The sequence below is a fragment of the Heptranchias perlo genome, chromosome 2 (genome assembly GCF_035084215.1).
Source record: "Heptranchias perlo isolate sHepPer1 chromosome 2, sHepPer1.hap1, whole genome shotgun sequence".
NCBI classification, from domain to species: domain Eukaryota; kingdom Metazoa; phylum Chordata; class Chondrichthyes; order Hexanchiformes; family Hexanchidae; genus Heptranchias; species Heptranchias perlo.
The window spans coordinates 148,478,789-148,492,767 of NC_090326.1; the positions used below are offsets into that span (position 1 = coordinate 148,478,789).

Below are 13,979 nucleotides of genomic sequence, written 5' to 3' on the forward strand. Positions count from 1 at the left end.
TGAGGTGGAGTTGTTATTGGACAGTTTCTAATGGTGATGCTTACGGAGCACTTTACGCTCTCTTGACAGCAATCATTTGAGGGTGTGGAGTCTTCTCCACCACTATTATTGACATGAGGGTCTTGGAATAGTATTCACAGATAAGTCAAGAGGTTATTTTTTCCCTGAATCTGTTGCACTTCCCTTTTCTCTGTTAACTTGTCCCCGTGTCTCAGTTACTCCTCCTCTTTCATCATCACCATTGATGCCCCTGTTTTCTTCATTATTCTCTCAATGCTCCTGGTGCTTTCTCTGTTACTCCAGCAATCTTTGACAACTGTGTCTTTTTTCCCCAGTGATCTGAAACTACTTCTTCCTCCAGTAATCTCATGAAGGGTTCAGAGCTGTGGGAATGAGGGCCAGTACCTTGACACTGCAGAGAGCTGCAAGTGGAGTAGGAAAGTGGGCAGTGGTCTGACTGGCAACAATTGTAGAATCACGAGAGAGTACAGCAGCCAGAGATGGCACCAGAAGATGAGGTAGCATGGATTACTAAATCACAAATGACCAGATATAATTTTGGGAAGTAATTTGTTGGCCCCTAGTTTGCATTAAAAATGTCGGATTGAAAGTTAACCCATTCCATCTTCTATCATGAAGAAAGCACTAAACATAGTACAAAACTCCTATAGTTTTTCTCGAGATTATACAGTGTACAGAAAGACAAGCTTGCTTTGGAGCAATAGTTACAAATTTGCATACCTGCATGTTAGAACACCATGAACTTCTCTTACTGATGCCACATTACAAAAGTGAATACACTTCAAAAGTACTTCACTGGCCGTAAAGCGCTTGGGGACGTCCTGAGGTCATGAAAGGTGCTATATAAATACAAGTCCCTTCCTTTAATGCTACCTAATTTTGAACTCTGATAGGGTCAATGGAATACAAATGCATGCTCGTTAGAAAATAAAAGACTGCAAAATTGTATTAAAACCAGCTGACTAGACATTACAAAGGTGAGCCGCATGCAAAGTGGAACTTACTTTAATAAATATTACAAGATAAATCAACTGAGATAACCTTAAAGGTCTTTCTAACTGTGAAACAGATCAAAATGTCATTACCACATATTTTGACTGCTTATTTATGCTCTGTCTGGCTGCTTGATTTAAAGCCAACAAAATGCAATCACTACACAAACAGAATCAAGAATCATCTCCTAATGGAAAGTTTAATTGAGAAGTGACCAGCGACATGAGGTAATCCCTTCTGTTAAGATGGCTATAAAGACCTTAGTGCACTGAATCACACTAAACAATCACTACACATGCATTAAAGAATATTTGAATTCATTATGCCCCAATAAATATAGATAGCAATCAATATCCTCCTAAAAGGCATTTTTTGTTCATAGACTTTGAACATTCAGTATTTATTATCTACATCCTGTTTTCATTTGTAATCAAAATATAATTAGTTCCGTTATAGACGACTTTGCAACTTGCTGTCTGTCATAGATTTAAAGTAATCTGGATGGGTAAATACTTGGAAGTAATTCATGTATTACTGACTAAACCCATTCTGCATCACATTTTTTTCCAACTTGTAAAACACAAGCACATTTGCATTGAAATGTCTGAATACTACATTGGATACCTTCAAATATTACAAATCAGTAAATAGTTTACAAAAATAATAAGTCTTTTCCGAAAACAAGTGTATATGCTCAGCTTCATGTAAAACTTTTCTTTCTAGGACTATAAGTCTTCATCGTGGTATTTACCACCGATGGAAGCTAATTCATTGCCAACAATCTTAGTCTGAGGCTTGTTGAGAAGGAGGAACTTGTACATAAGGAACAATACATATGTACAACTGTGGCAGAAGGCCTGGCTGGAGTTGCTATCTTTAAGCTGAAAAGTTGTGCAAGCCATTATTGCTGAGACTACAAAGCATTTATTATAATGATCACTGTTGCTTCCATGCAAACCTTTTTTTTGCAAACTGTGAGAGAGTAAAAACTTGCTCTTAAGTTCTGAGTCCTTGAATTAAACCAATGATGTTAAATCAGTTTCTACATAACTTCACTTAGAGATAGGAAATTTACCATGTCTGTTTAAAAGAGGTTACACTCTAGTTCTGTCACTATCACTGTCTAACCTCATTAGGTACTGAGGTGAGTATTAACTGGTGCTCGCTTCTCCAGTCACCTGGCTGGATAATATGAAGGAAAAATGAGATTCCCCTCTCCTTGTTTATGAACAGATCATCCAACCTCAAGCACCACGTATAGATTATCTCACAAAATAAAAAAAAATAGAATGTTACCTACATGGGTCACAATTTTAAAAAATATGTCATTTGGACTAGAAGGGATTTTATCATCCCTTATCTTGAAAATATGTGCCGATTTCCTTTGGGATATTTCGGTCACTAGTGTCAGAGAAATAGGCTATGGTTGCAACTTGAATTTACAGACTATCTTGGGATTTGGGTCATCACCAGTGCAATGCTATTGCAGAGTCTTGGCTAATCAATACCTCGGCCAGAGAAGTATAGGTGTCCATTTGCGTGAGCAATTTGGTTGCCGCTGCAGACCCAAGCCTATTACTTAGATTTTTTTTCCCCCGTCTTGAATCTCAGTTCATTGTCTCAGGCTGAACCAGACTGTTCGCAATCTTGGTGTCCTATTAAAACCCTGAGCAGACCTTCCGATCCCAAAGACCACCTCCTGCCCTGACCCTGCCTCAGTAACCCTCATCCATAGCCTCGACACCACCACAATTGACTATTCAATGCTTTTGACCATCCATCCTCCACACTCTAAACTTCAGCTCATCCAAAACTCTGCTGCCCATATCTGATCCCACACCGTTCCGCTTATCCATCAGCTCTGTTCTTGCTGATCTGCATTGGCTCCTGGTCACCTAATGCTTCCAATCTCCAGTTTCAAATTCTTCTCCATGTGTTCAAATCCCTTCATGGCCTCACACCTTCCTAGCTCTGCAATATCCTACAAATCTACCCCTTCCCACCAGAACTCTGTTCCTCTGAATGGCTTTTTGTGTATTCTCCCTCCCTTCATTCCACCATTGGCGGTCATGCCTTCACCCGTCTATACCCCATGCTCTGGAATTCTTTCCCTAAACCCTCTGCCTCTCCATCTCCTCCATTAAGACCCTCCTTAAAACCCACCTCTTTTGACCAAGCTTTTGGTCACCGTTCCTAATCTTCTCGGTGGTCGATTTCTCTGTGAAACACCTCGAAACAGTTTTTTTTTCTCCATTAAAGGCACTATATAAATGCAAGCTGCTGTTGTTTTTGTATGTTAGGGAGATTAAGTGAAGAGATCCAGTTGCACAACTTACGTAAAAAAAGCTATGCATGGGAAGTCACAAAAATGCTGCTGGCATCAGCCCTAAGCCACAGCACTGGTGGGATCTCTAGTCCCTGAAAAACCAAAGAGACAATTTCTTGGTGCAAAGCTCCCTTTTAAAAAATAAATTTCAACAGTAACCAGTTACCCAACAGTGGAAATTAAAAGGACACTGTCCCTTTAAGACTTCTTGACCTATAATCCAAAATCATTCCATTCTATTCACAGATACGTATACATTTTGCACTTGGTCTATTCCTCAGTAATTTTCAACAAAGGAACTAGAATTAAAAATCCAAGGATTACAGAAACTACATTAAAATCCAGGTCATCATGTCTCAACACAAAAAATATTTTACATGAAGATCAATTTAAACAGAAAAATGACGAGCCTTATAATGACGATGGGTGAACCACACTTCTGCTTTATTTATTGTCCTCCACCTCCCAATGCATTCTACCCAGTGATACCCTATGATTCAGATCCTAGACCCGCATCTAGAATTACTCTGCCAAAACTAATGAAGTCTTTGGAAAACACTAAGCAAATTAGCAGCTGAATGGCAAATGACATTTAATGCTGACAAACATACAAGTAATGTATTGTGTCCAAATAGCAAGTATCATACAACAAAGAAGGGTATATTGTAAAATAAAGCAGGGAAGGAAAATTATTCCAGTAGAACAACTGACCAAACATTAAGTGTCATCACACTGTACTGCATTAATTAGCATAGCAAATTAATAGAGGTATATGTGTAGAGTCATCAAATACAACACTCAAACATGCTAATCAAATCCCACTGATTTATGAATTGGTAACTGAAAAACCTGGAAACAATTCCCTTGTAGACTTCAAAATATGATTTGAGAATCAGTGGGTAGCAAGTAAAATATTAAATTTTTCTTTAAGGGAATAATATTGGGAAAAAATTGCATTCGTGAAAAATACAGCACAATAAAAGATGGATATCCATCCCACTGAGAACAGGATAAAGAGTCTTTATTTCCAATGGCAACTTGACACAGTCGGTGATGCCCATACAACCTGATTAAGAAACCAAACGGTTTCTATTTTCTCCACAAGATTACAGAAAATCCTATGGATTAAAAAAAGGAAACCCTTTGTGAGGATCAAATTGAAATCATACATTACATTTAGGTTTTCTTTATCCTGCTAAATTTCTACCCTCCCCTCTTTTGACTCTTTGCTATAGTACAGGTTCACAAGTGTTTGGCACCCTCTGCTCAAGTGTCCATTACTCAATGGAGAACCTGGAGTGTCAGCAGACTATTTAGCATGGGGTGCATCACAACTAAACCTGTCTTATCTTCACCCAACCTCCAGCATAGGTCACTGTACAGAGATCAAGACGTGAACCCAGGGACTTTAAAGCCAACTGTGGTGCCATTATTGCTGCCATAACTGAGATGAGCTAACAGCACACTTTGTAGAGAAATTGCAATGTTAAAAGCTGAATTTCTGCCAATATTTTGTTTTTGCAAAACCATGGCAGTAAATTACGGAGTGTTGAAGTATATGTTTTTGAACAGGATTGATGGCTCCTTTAATTCAGCTTTTTCTTCTTTTCAGTTATATCACTTAAACTTACCAATTCTATAATATAACACCCTGCTTCCTCAATTAGAAATTAGAGATGGAGCGCACGTTGACTCAGAGAGGGATCAAACCTGGGGGCTTTCCAGTCTGTACGGCTCAACTATTCATATAATGAAGTCTCCGAGTCAATGTGAGCTTCATCTCTATTTTCTAATTGAGGAAGCGGGGTTTTATGTTATATGGGATTGGTAGTTTAAGTGATTAACTGAAAAGAAGAAAAGGCTGAATTAAGAGCCGTCAATCCTGTTCAAAAACATATACTTGAACACTCTGTAATTTTCTGCCATGGTTTTGCAAAAGCAAAATATTGGCAGAGATTCAGCTTTTAACATTGCAATTTCTCTACAATGTGTGCTTTTTAAAGACAATCCTGCAAAATGCATGGATTCCAAGGCTAACAATTTGTGGCAAGCATACATTGTTTCTTAAAGCTAGTTTGAATAAAGAGGTTTGATTACCTCCTTCCAGCTGTTTCCCAAGATAACATTCATTTTGTCAAGGCACATTTGATATTTAAAGAATTCAATTCTCACCTTTCCCAACATTCTTCCTAGAAAGTAGTAATGTCTGGTGAAGTGATCTCCAACCAGCATTTTTGCTGCAGGATTCGGATACAGAAGCCCTTCGTTTGTTGTTTTGAAAAATCCCTGGTTTGGGTTAAACCCTGTCTTGAGCAGTTCATTAAGAAACTCTCTGAATATTCCTCCACCATCAATTCCAGCTTCATCTAAACCATGTGCATTTAATAAGTGAACACGTATTCTTTTTCTCAGGTCAGATTCTGGAAAATAGGGCAAAAAGGATATTTTTAAGCAAGTATTGCTCTTAATTGTTGTTTTACAATGTAACACATACTCTTCTGCTAAAGTAATGAGTAAATGTTTAGTTTGTCTCATTTAATTCAGAATAAAGTCCCTCAGAAATCAGCTATTATCTGTGAAAGAAGTTTGTGAAAGGCCCTTTCAAAACAAATCACTTAGTTTTGATTTTATTAACTGGTTTTAAAGAAGTTGAATAAAATTTAATTAACACAATACAATCCTCCGTCAAGTGCCAATTATCAAATTATTTTTCTGGGCAAATTCAGCTTGAAACATTGAGGGTGGCAGAGTCTTCTCCTTGCTGGGAAAGCCTGACTTAGATGTAGCAGGTTCTTCGTAAAATGGGCGAGGCTTCGCATTCAAAGTCATTTGTTAAAAAAATTCTGTCCTGTAATCAGTAATTAGTGTTCCTGAAGCAAGGATCACGGAGTGATGCGGGAGGTAAGTCTGTGATAGATCATACATTGGCTCCGGATGGGGCAATCTGGATGGGTTGAAGGATCTTTTCTTGCTCTTGATTTTATTTTTTAAATTGGTCAGTGGGGCAGAATTTTTTTTTTTTAAATCACACTATTTTGGATAACAGGTTTCATTTAGGCTTACGGCAAGTGATTTTTTTTTGCGGCACAATTTCCTCTACAAACCCTATGAATTTCTACTTAATACAGAGAGTTTGATTTGCTGTCAGAGTACAATTTTGCATAAAAGGTCCCAAAGGCTATGAAAATGCTGCTTTCTGAATGAATCCGAGCAATAAAAAAAAAATCACTTGTCACAAATCATTTGCCTCATGATAGCCACCATTAATTAAGAAGGAATATTAATAGACTTTGGGTTGAAAAACAATAATGTTACAAGCTGTATTTCTCCAAACATTTGATAAGTCAAAACAGCAGATTGCAATGGTGAATGATGAAATGCACTCATTTTAAGCTCCCCATTAACTTGTATTAATAGAACGCAGTTTCCCCAAACATCAACACAAGCACTACTACTGTTGATTTAGCATTTTTCTTGTGGTACGAGATCACCTGGAAGAGTCTTGCACCAGTTATAGATGCTCAATTTTGAAATTCCAATGTCAAACACAGTTCGCAGGATTGAATTCTTCTTAAACTTTGTTAAAAAAGAGCTATGAGACAATCAGTTCATTTTCAACTTTAAACAGGTCATTGGCATTTGTACAAAAATACACTTTCTGAATAAGCTCGATATCTATAAATATACTAAATGAGTTTGGTTGTATACAGTCGTACAATATTGTCACCAGAATTTTAGTCAAACACAATGGTGGTCATGTGAAATTTGCACACTATGAAAAATTCCCCGCAGTACAATTACACATTCTGTCCGTCGAAATTTGCATTGTTTCTAGAGAGCATTTTCAACCATATAACACAAGGGTGAAGTTTACGCCTGTCGCTAATTGTTGCAGTAATGGTAGGAGCAATAGGAGCCGATGAACTAAGCGTACTTCACAAGTACAAGAACTTAGATTTATTTAGTGCCTTTAACTGAATAAAGATATGAAAGCACTCCAGAGAGGTGGAGCCATTCACAAAGCAATGATTGGAGAAGAATTAGGGGAGGTGACCGAAGGCATGATCAAAGAGGTAAGTTTTGAAAGAATGGAGAGAGGTGGCAAGGCAGGGGACCTGAGGGAGAAGAGTTCCAGAATGTTGGGCCAAGACAGCTGCTGGGTATGCAACTGAAGGTGCATTGGAGAGAGGGAAGGATGCAAAGTCAGCCAGAGTTGGAATAGTGGAGGGTAAGCGCTTACACGTAGGGTTCCAGGAAATAGCAGAGGAAGAGAGGCCGCGGAGGCACCTGCAGATGAAGACTCTAGCAATATTCTACATAATGGAGGGGGGTAAAATTTAAGGCTGAATCAAGCACCCGCACAACTTGTGAGATCACCAAAAATAGTCCAGGAGCCAAATTGTGAAAAGTGTCTAAATAAACAAAATCACAGCAATCTCCATGACAGAAAAGGGACTGTTTCCATTTCTAGAAATGTTTTTTACCTACACTCTATCACACAGAAGTCTAAAACATTTTCTGTCAAGGACTGCTATGGTGCCAAATTTATCAGGTTTTGACTGCAAGACTGAAACCTTTGAATGTATCAGAGCACCATAACAAATCATTCATTCTTCTAGGCTTATTAATCTACTGCTTTTATTTTTTTCAAACATGCATTAAACAATAAGAAAATGCCCCAAAATGGCTGTTGGTGCACCGTAATGTTGATTCTATCTGTATTGCAGTGATAAGATATTACTACAGATAATATAAATTTTGAACAATCTTACTTTGTATTTTTTTTTGTATGTTCTACTTTGTTATTATTTTATATATCCTACTTTGTTTATTCTTATATTAAAAATGAATGATCAGTGAGGCACTTCTGCACTTGATGAAGTAGTTATCACACTGACCAGAAATATCTGGCTGATTGGAGCTATTTTGTGCAAAACACATTTTTTGCATATCTTTAATTAATATAAATTTTCAAATAAGTTTTTCATAAACTGTGTTTAGCAGCAGTACAGGTGGCAAACTGTAATAAGTGATTTCTACATGAGTCGATTGGGCTAAAAATAACTTTGCCACATCATTAGACAAAAACCATCACTCACAGGCTCTAAAGCAAATTTATCACAGGCAGACCATTTGGCTCCATGAGGGAAGAAAGTGTGAAACAGTTTAATAACATTATTAAGTAAGAAACCTGCTGTTCAGAGACAGTTTCCAAAAACATGTTTATAAGAAGCGCTGATTAATGGAAGCAGTTTTATTTTCTGGCTGATCAGATCTATTAATCTTGAATCATATTAAAATTATTTTTTGTTAATACACAGTAAAAGAATAAAATAATTTTACTGTTCAGCATACAAATAATCTCATCTGTATGATCCACAATAATTTTGCAGCTTGCATGTACATCAAAAGCAATTAGGGATGGGCAATAAATGCAGCAACGCTCACATCCCATGAATGAATTTTTAAAAATTAATAGAAGTTTAAATTTTGCACACCGTAAGTTAAATAAATGAATTTAAAAATCTTAGTCTTGTAGTGAATAGCAAGGTCATATTCATGCATTACAAGAGTGTGAAATGAGCTAGGTCAGTCCCAAACCAGTTTCCAATAAATGCAAGTCCAACAAACAAAGCAACCCATGATTTGGCAGTTTAAGAGAGGCTGATGCAGAGAATTGAGATGTCAGTGGTGCAGTCTGAACTGTTCTTCTGAGGTTATAACTTGAAGCATTGCACAGGAAGCACTGCTCTGAACCTAACTTGCACAGTACCTAAAAATAGTAATTACCAGTATTTTTAAAACTAAAGTAATATAAAATGTGTTTATAACACCTTGCAACAAAAGGTGTGTTGTTGACAATCTTAAATCCCCTGACCATTCTCGGCATTTTTGTATTTAATGAAGACGACAGAGGGAAATCGTTTCTTAACCATGGGGTGTTCAACTGACAAGAAAATTATCTTAGTTACATAAACATATCATTGAATATATTTTATTCAAAAGCAAATGAAAATGGTGCCACTCTCCACCTCACCTACCGTTTTCTGGTGACAGCTTGTCATATGCATCTTCATAAATATAATTGCGTCGAATTGTGACATTAATCCCATCCAAAAATGGTCCCTCCCCTTGCACTTCCTGTTTGTCGGCAAAGATCAATCTTTGGAAGATCTTAAAAAGAAATCACTGTAGGTAAAATGAAGGCAAACTGACAAAAAAAAAACACTGCCAAATAGACACCAATTTTGATATATTCATTTTATTAGTTCAATTGGCATGTAAATAGCAGTGATTAATCTATTTAGTTGGTCATCTAATTTTCCTACACTTGTGCCCAAATTACAATTACAAAACTTTTATACGTCGCAGCATATCCAGGATCCTACTTTATCTGGGTGATGAATACTCACACTATAGCACCTCAGATTAAACTGAAGTTATTTTTTTGAAGTGCAGTGACTAGTTCTGTCAGCAAAAAGTAGACAATACCACAATAAATGTTACATTAATGAAATTACCCATGACAATGAAACACCTTCATTTAAAGGAGTATTAATGAATATTAGCCACATAATTTTTCACTTTTCTGTGAGTTATAATCTTTGATGTTGTTAGAACAATCATGGAATACTGCTTCTGAGTACTTGGTCTTTTTCTCATGCATGCCGAATTCCATACAGATCTACAGGATATACATGCAGAGTCTGGATATACATGGAATCACTTGGGAACATAATTTGTGATGTCAGGGGTTAATTGGGCAATAGCCACATAGTGTTAGGTTTTGATGTCAAGTGTTCTAACTTCACATATTCAATGAATGTTGTGAAATTCTACTGTGGTTTTATTTTTATAATAACATAGGTGACATGTAAACCAGCTACATCAGTGAATAAGTCAGAGATTAACTTGTATATTCCAGACAAACACAGGTGCCTTCATGTATGTGGCTCAATTATTCCCACTGTGAGTAACATGCAATCTGTAAAAATAAAATATGTGCAATGGGCTTTAAGCAACCAGAATTAGGATGAGCACAGACATCACATGAATTTGACCCTGGTGGTTACTGGGAACAAAAAAAATTTACTCTGTGGGAGTAATTATCAGAATAATCTAACAAAGAGCAAAATTTGAGGTGGAACCAAGTAAATTGAGAATTTGGAGTGAACTTTTCATAACAGTAGAAATTCTAACGTGCACTGCTTTTTAAACTAAAAAAAGGCCTAAAAATTACTTTTTTTTTTGCAAGGTTAGCAGGAGACACTTTATGGAGACATTAACCGATTTCAAATAACAAGTACCCTGTCCATTAAAACAGCAGACAGAAAACTTGTATGAATGCATAAGGCAGTCAGACACTAACATTGCAAACAGTAGTTTCTAGGATGTAGTTTAAAGCAGAATACTATTTACCTTTACTCTTTCTTCAAATGGAACAACAAATGGTAGTTCAGTTAAAATGGCAAGATGACGTTCTTCAGATACCGATAACTGAGCTGGCTCCTGCCCAACTGAAAAAATACGATAGGAAAAAAAATGAGAGGCAATGCCCAGAATTTCATTACCAAATTCCAAAATATCTCTAACACAAATCCAGCACACTGATGCTACCAGATACGCAGGAATAATTCCATGTTCAAATGACACTTAGAACTTAATTACGCACATACATATATATACACACACACATTCTCATGTATTTTATACATTATAACAGAGACTACACTTCAAAAATACTTCATTGGCAGTAAAGCACTTCAGGACATCCAGGGGTTGTGAAAGGTGCTATATAAATGCAAGTCTTTTTTTCTATCTTGCCATTTTCTTTTTCATATTTTTCTTGAGAAAACCAGGAACTTTTAGCAGTGCAAACTACAAGTACATTGTGTACACAAGCCTTCAAATAACTCAACCACCGGTGGGAAGCATCCCGAACTTCAAGAAGAATATTTTTCATCTGGCATTTGTAAGTTATGACTAAAGTACATAGAACAGAAGCAGCAATAAAAGAGTGTTCATTAGGGTTCATATATGCACAGAAGAAAGCAATAGAAGATTCCTCCCAATAGCATCATACTGCGAAACATATTTTACTGAACCATGACAGAATCTCATTCAGCAGGAGGGGAGGAAATATCAAGGGTCGCAAACCTTTCTGTCCGCAAAATAAAATCACTTGGGAGACAAACATTAATTAAAGGTGTTTTTTGCCAATCACTGTTCACACTACTCCAATGAGGGAATCCATAATTTTATGAATGTATCCTGATTTCACTGCCAATTACACACTGCTATTTTCCAGAGCATTTGTATCAAGGCAAACTGCTTCGGCAGTAGTGTCTGGTACCGCAAGACTGGGATACATCATGAAGCGTACAGGGGGAGCTTGGTAAGTTAGTCCACGGTAGCTCAAAGAGGATGTCCACTGGGAGTCATAAAAGTTAAAGATTTGGGTCATTGGTCATCCCTGTGATGGACTTAAACTCCAATACATTAGTCGAGAATGATTGCACCATGTGGATGAGATCTTAATATGTGGAAAAGTCTTCAACAGCAACATCTTCGGCATATTCATCTATTGATAGATTCTAAAAGTGCACAGGAATGGATTCTAAGGTCCCCAAACTAAAACCTATTATAAGAGATAGTTATGAAGCTGGAATGCTCCTATTCCAGCTTCATAACTGGAGGAACAATACCCACCTTCTGCATTGCAGATCCTTGGCATTGAAAGCCGAATGGTAGATGGAAAGTAAAACTAGTTTTGTTGCAGAAGTAACTATGAGCAAAAAGGGTATCACCCAGGAATCTATCAAGACTTCCTGAAACAAATAACGTGCCAGATCATGAGGTAATGAAATTATTACACCCTTCAAGGTGCTATTTGTGCTGCAATGAGTTGTATGGTGAGACAGATTAATTCTCCAAAAGTCTGAAGAGGTGAATGCTCTTGTCCCATCGCTATGGTGAATTTCTCTGCCTATAGAATTAGGGAGGATCAGGATTATATTATAAATGTGAAATGATAGTTAAACTGACTGAATATAGCAAAAGTGATGTGACCCTCCAAATGTACAGAACTGCCCAAAAGTGGGAAATTGGTGCACAGTACTGCTGTTTTATCTCTCTCCAAGGGTATTTACAGAGAGTATGAATTCAGTCCAATATGAACTAAATCTAAGGTAATAGAACAATTAGAAACACTTAAATATCCTATTTTTCATTTGCCAGATTGAGGAGACCAGAGAGAAAATTAGTTGTGCATTAGCTACAGTAATGAAAGATTCATTGGATGCTGAAGAGGGTCCACAAGTCTGGAAGAAAGTGCTTAAAAAGGGGGATAAATTGAGCCCAGATAGCTACAGGCTCTTAACACTTAACAATACCTAGTAAAATAATAGAAATTATACTGAGTAAGTTGGAGAAGTACCTAATGAAACACAGGAACAGGCAATGCATTCTTTGACATCCTAGAGTACATTACAAAAAAAAGTATGTCAAAGTCCCTACGATGCAGCTTCTTTGGGCTTGCAGAAGGCCTTTGTCAAAGTCACGCATGAAAGACTATTAATTGAACTGAAATCTATCAGAATCCAGGATAGAATGTGGGAATCGGTAAGAAATTGGATTAAAAAGTAATGAGTACTCATGAGAAGCATCATAGCAACTGGGATGAGGATACTAAGTGCAGCACTGGGGAAGAGTCAATTTGTGAACCCTTATATCGCGACACTACAGACTTCCTACAAAAACTCAGCACCCACGGACCAGTTGAACCAGGAACACTCCTCACCACAATGGACGTCTCGGCACTCTACACCAGTATCCCCCACGATGACGGCATCGCTGCGACAGCCTCAATACTCAACACCAACAACAGCCAATCTCCAGACGCCATCCTACAACTCATCCACTTCATCCTGGATCACAATGTCTTCACCTTCGACAACCAGTTCTTTACCCAAACACACGGAACTGCCATGGGGACCGAATTCGCACCCCAATACGCCAACATTTTCATGCACAAGTTCGAGCACGACTTCTTCACTGCACAGGACCTCCAACCAACGCTATACACCAGATACATCGACAACATTTTCTTCCTATGGACCCACGGTGAAGAATCACTGAAGAGACTACACGATAACATCAACAAGTTCCATCCCACCATCAAACTCACCATGGACTACTCCTCAGAATCGGTTTCATTCTTGGACACACAAATCTCCATCAAAGACGGGCACCTCAGCACCTCACTCTACCGCAAGCCCACGGACAACCTCACGATGCTCCACTTCTCCAGCTTCCACCCTAACCACGTCAAAGAGGCCATCCCCTATGGACACGCCCTGCGAATACACAGGATCTGCTCAGACAAGGAGGAACGCGATGGACACCTACAGACGCTGAAAGATGCCCTCGTAAGAACGGGATAGGACGCTCGACTCGTCGATCGACAGTTCCGACGGGCCACAGCGAAAAATCGCATGGACCTCCTCAGAAGACTAACACGGGACACAACCAACAGAGTACCCTTCGTCGTCCAGTACTTCCCCGGAGCGGAGAAACTACGCCATGTACTTCGCAGCCTTCAACATGTCATCGATGACGACGCACACCTCGCTAAGGCCAT

At 38.1% G+C, this 13,979-nt stretch overlaps 1 protein-coding gene across 2 annotated transcripts in view; it reads right to left on the reverse strand.

The window, feature by feature from the left end:
* The window catches only part of ube3c (ubiquitin protein ligase E3C), a 199,220-nt gene that overhangs the window by 64,549 nt on the left and 120,692 nt on the right, over positions 1 to 13,979 (reverse strand). For both annotated transcript variants that reach the window (XM_068008212.1, XM_068008216.1), the window contains exons 17-19: positions 10,760 to 10,857; positions 9,382 to 9,514; positions 5,513 to 5,760 (exon numbers count right to left, since the gene is read on the reverse strand). In XM_068008212.1, the coding sequence (XP_067864313.1) occupies positions 5,513 to 5,760; positions 9,382 to 9,514; positions 10,760 to 10,857 (479 nt within the window). The remainder of the gene's footprint in view (positions 1 to 5,512; positions 5,761 to 9,381; positions 9,515 to 10,759; positions 10,858 to 13,979) is intronic.